Source organism: Phalaenopsis equestris, unplaced genomic scaffold (assembly GCF_001263595.1).
Source record: "Phalaenopsis equestris unplaced genomic scaffold, ASM126359v1 Scaffold000511, whole genome shotgun sequence".
Lineage (NCBI taxonomy): Eukaryota > Viridiplantae > Streptophyta > Magnoliopsida > Asparagales > Orchidaceae > Phalaenopsis > Phalaenopsis equestris.
The window spans coordinates 1907461-1912291 of record NW_018164951.1 but is presented as its reverse complement, the minus strand read 5'-3'; the positions used below and the strand labels follow the sequence as shown (position 1 = coordinate 1912291).

The 4831-nt window shown below is 30.7% G+C and overlaps 1 protein-coding gene across 2 annotated transcripts; it reads right to left on the bottom strand.

Annotated features, from left to right (window-relative positions):
- Positions 1–2315: 2315 nt before the first annotated feature.
- On the bottom strand, positions 2316–3687 carry LOC110028369 (AP2/ERF and B3 domain-containing transcription factor At1g51120-like). Of its 2 annotated transcripts, none has more exons than XM_020730198.1 (2): positions 3396–3687; positions 2316–3299 (listed from the first exon to the last, which is right to left on the bottom strand). In XM_020730198.1, the coding sequence occupies exon 2, from the start codon at positions 3290–3292 to the stop codon at positions 2369–2371; it is 924 nt and encodes a 307-aa protein (XP_020585857.1). In that variant the 5' UTR covers positions 3293–3299; positions 3396–3687; the 3' UTR covers positions 2316–2368. The 2 variants fall into 2 exon arrangements, with proteins under 2 accessions (XP_020585857.1, XP_020585856.1); XM_020730197.1 differs by having other exon boundaries at positions 3454–3684.
- Positions 3688–4831: the final 1144 nt, after the last annotated feature.

Genomic DNA, 4831 nt, shown 5'->3' with positions numbered 1-4831 from the left:
TATATATATATAACAAAATGTGGATTAGCTTAACTCATTGCTTGCGATTTTTTGTGTAAGTCTCTCTTGTCGGGGTTCGATCCCTGCGTAAAATCAAATTGTATATCTTCTAGAAGGGGGGGATCCGCCCCTCGGTCAGACTATGAGGTTGATCAACGATCAATCTTTTATATATATATATATATATATATAGAGAGAGAGCAAACTACTGATATAGATATATAAGTATATATTTATATTGCATTCAAAAAAAAAAAAAACTTTCTTTGCCGTTGGAAAGAGGAAGTGGAAATTTCTTATTTGCATTAAAGCATTGACTAGATTTTAGAAATGAAATAATTAAATTATATAGATATATAAGTATATATTTATATTGCATTAAAAAAAAAACATTCCTTGCCGTTGGAAAGATGAAGTGGAATATTCTTATTTGCATTAAAGTATCGAGTTGATTTTAGAAATGAAAAAATTAAATTGCCTAAAATATTATTTTAATGTTGCAAGAGGCCTTTGACAAATAAGGAGAGCTGAAAGTTATGTAATGCATAAATTTTTATTTTTAGTACTCATAACATAGAAGGCAACTAATCTTTTATTTTAACACTAATTAATTTCATGCAAAATTTCAAATCTATCCTTCGTATGGTATAGTCTTTGGAAGTTTAAAAATAAATATGTTAAATATTTATATATTAAATTAATATAAGATGTTCAAGCAATTCAAACCATGAAATAACATTTTCTAACATGCTATATTTTGATTAAATAAAACATGCATTACATTAAATTTAATTGTTAAAGAATATACATTTTGAAATACGAAAGGTGTGAAAAAATAATAAAAGAATTATGTAATATATTGTCAAACATATTATAACAAGTTTTAAATTATTTAAATAATTTTTATTATGCTTTAAAGAATATAATTAGTTAAAACATTAAATTATAATTCTAGTTTGATTTTATCAATATAATAAATGAAATTATAAACCTCACGACCATTGAGCTTATCTTAATTATTTCGAGCTCCAAGCTTTCTTCATTGAGATAAACAAATGATCCTAAAATTTCTTCATAAAGAACTATTGGCCTTGCCAATCATGTATTTTTTAAAAAACATGATTACCTCTGACCACCACCAAACACCATCGAATACCTTCGACCACTATCGACCACCACATGCCGGCCTCCACAGATTACCATCAGTCGCTGCCCAATTCTTACAATAAGTCAGTATATTGTAACTCCGAAAAGAGTTCAACCCTTTTCTATCTATGGGATGCGGGTTGTACATGTAATGTCCATTTTATAGTAGATTTCATCAGTCGGGCTAGACCCCGTGATTTTTCTCATTTTAGATTTTCCATGTAAAAAACTTTTGATATCATTATAGGTTCTTTTCCTTCTTTCGAGTATGTGTTGAATCTTCATACGACGCTAAGACAACATTCTGCTACTCTAATGCAGGGAATTTTTTTGCACACATCAATGACAATACACCATCTCTTTTGTCTCGTGCAAGTGTCAACTAAAAATGGCAACCATATAGTTTACTATTTTATATGAGATAAATTTTTGGTAGTAATTTCATGATGTAATATTAAATGTGTGTTATATTAGAATATATTCTAAAGGTAGACATAGGGTTTTAAAAGATCCTAGTTTTATTTCATTGATCTATAGCTTTTCCCAACGTTTATATTGGATTTATGTATATTTTATATCCACTTTAATTTTAACGTAATCTAATTTAATTGGTGGTTACTTTTCCTTGATTTATATTTTTATAGTTTAATAATTTTATTAAAAGTTATATTTTTTATTTTTATTTATCTGCAATAAATGTTAAATATATTATTTGAATTAATCACCTTCATTGAGGTATACAAAGTATATGCTTGTAAATTTATTTAAATTAAAATTGTATTCATGTATACGTTATTTTTCCATAATATAAAAAATTAAAGGGAATTTACATACATACCACTGGAAACATATCAATTCACATATCCAACATCTAAATTTTTATATTTATATTTCTAACACTCAAAACTCATTAACAACACACTGTAATTCATTATAATAAACATGAAGGATGGGCGGCCACAGTAATAATGATTTTATGCATTCTATTATAAACATAGCAGCATGATGCATAAATAAGGGAAAGAAATATGAACTAAATCACTTAACAATAAAACAAAATATTTTGCAGCCCCTAAATGCTTAAAAATAATTAATGTCTGAACCCATAATTATTGTGTCCACACTTTGCACGCATCATAAAAACTCTTATTAGTGAATACTAATTACAAAATATAATTAAACCTTAAGTTTCAATCAAATAAAACCTCGCAGATTCCAGGTTTTAATGAGGCTCAATGCCGTCGCGACTTTCAGGTTTTCTGATACCCCGGATCACATCAATCATATTAAAAAATTCATCAGGAAAATTTTGCAGATTCTTACATCGATAGAAGACGACAGTATCATTAGCGCAAAGCTCCATCTCATTAAAAAATTTGTTCCAACCCGTAGTGAACGCGCAATCTGGAGTAGTATTCACGTAATCTAATTGAAACGCCCATGACCGATTCGTCCTGTCTTTAAAGTCAAACCATCGTTTGCCTGTGTTGGAGTTCTTTGGATGAAAGGACAACAGAGCTAGATCAGGTATAACAATTAAATTTTGATTCTGAATGTCAGTCAAAAGCAACTCTTTACGAAATATTTCCTTAGAAAAGGTCCCATCGATGGCGTACATGGAAGTAGGCATTGCTAAAGAGTCACCATACCGAAAATTAGGGTAGTGATTCCAAAGGAAATTGATATAATTGGGTTCATAGGAGCGATCTTTGATCATATTAATGATGACTTCAAGGCTATACATGTTCTGGAAAAGGGACTCATGAATTGTGACACTTGTTAAAAACAAGTTACGCATGAAATTATTGCCGAAGAGCTTGAGGGACGCACTATCGTAAGCTCTTGCTGCGGCTACTTCGGACTTGAACAATCCCAGCGAAATAGTGTTGATTTGAGCGCCCCAATGACTATTTTGTAGATAAAATACACCTTGAAACCTTGACGATTGCTCTCTAAATTCCTGTTGCCCTGCCTGTGACTCTGCCTGTGAAGATGAAATTATACACGATGGGCCCTCATGTTGCTGAGCCAAACGTACCTCTAGCTCTATTTGTGTTGATGGAATCATAGACGATGCAGCCTCGCCAGATTGCTGTGGTGACTGTGCCGATTTGGAGGTATTCATTGGAAAGAACTCATTTTCCATGGAAGAACTGCACAAAGAACGTCCATTTCCTTTATTTTTAGTTTTACAAAGAACATATCTGATGAAATATCCAATTAATAAGAAAAAAAGAAATACTCTTTACATGCATATTTTAAAGCAATGGAGTGTCTTCGTGAGTTAGAATTTTAGCAGGAACTTACATTGTTGGCGTTTAAGCTTTTGATTGAAGTTTGGGTTTTGACGGAGGAATGATGGGAATAAGAATTTGTGCATGGCAATCCAAAAGGTGGGAGATGAGTAGGAAAAGCCAGCCAAATTCTGGGCTAGAAATATGAAGAAATATATCCAAGGAGAAATATCGGTGAGAAAAAAGCCCAATTAAAAATGGATGTATTACCAATTCAATATTTCTAATTTGAGTTGAGTTGGTTCCGGAGAATGAGTATTTCTAACTTACCGGTTTGAATTCATTCCCTTCATAGGGTTTCTTCTGCAAAAAGATGTTTTATTTCTGTAAAAGCAAAAGTGACGGGTATGTTCAAAGGAGTGCGTGGCATTTATTTGCCTAGCAATGCTTGCATGGAATGCTATCATTGGAAGGTCGACCGAATTTCTAGCTCTAACCATGCGAGCAAAAACCATATAAATAAGTAATGTTAAGCAGTAGATGGAATTTAAAATTAGGATCGTTGAGTCAGAGTTGTTTAGAGTTTGGCTTATAAATAATTGGCGAAACAATTTTAATGAGCTCCTTGCCAAATTGGTAAGACCATGCATCTTAACGTATTAGATCTTAAACCGTCTTAGTTGTAAAATGTTTATATAAAATACAGCTAAAGTATATTATAATTTGTAGTGAATCACTTACATACCTCAAAAATTATGATGATCACCGAGTAATTTCTGGGTTGTATCTATAATAAGATGAACATTTTGATTTATGCTTTTAGAGTGTAAACCAAGCAAATTTTATGCTTTATGATAAGATAAAAATGCATTGAGATAGATCATTCTAAGACAAACTAAACTGGAAGTAAATCCACCGAAGATTTTCATCTAATTGAGATCCCTATGATGAAGCTAGTCATTCTCAATGGACTCATAAAATTCTGTAATACAGATGTAAGCCCTACGCATCACTTCCTTAAGATGGCTCGTATTTGATGGTATAAAATAATATTTGATTTCCTTATACCAATAGCTCAAATTCCATAAAACCCCTTAATATTAACTAATGATTAAATTTAAACCAATAATTTAGTTTAAATTAACCCCATATTTTTTGGTAAAGTTCCCTAAATCCCAACTAACTACTAAGAATATTCTTGAGGGGTGTCAAATTAAAAGATATTTATAATTTTAAATATTTAAAACACCTTCGTCATCATCCCAAAAGTTTTCATGAAATGTTGAGTTAGACAATAAGCTAGTTCATTATACATACATACATACATACTTATAGATACATACATATACATACATAAATACATACATACATACATAAACACATACATACATACATATATAAAAACACATACATACATATATAAAAACACATATATATATATATAAAAACAC

Coding starts and splice junctions, on each gene's coding strand:
- LOC110028369 (XM_020730198.1), bottom strand. CDS start 3,292: ATGGAAAATGAGTTCTTTCCAATGAATACCTCCAAATCGGCACAGTCA.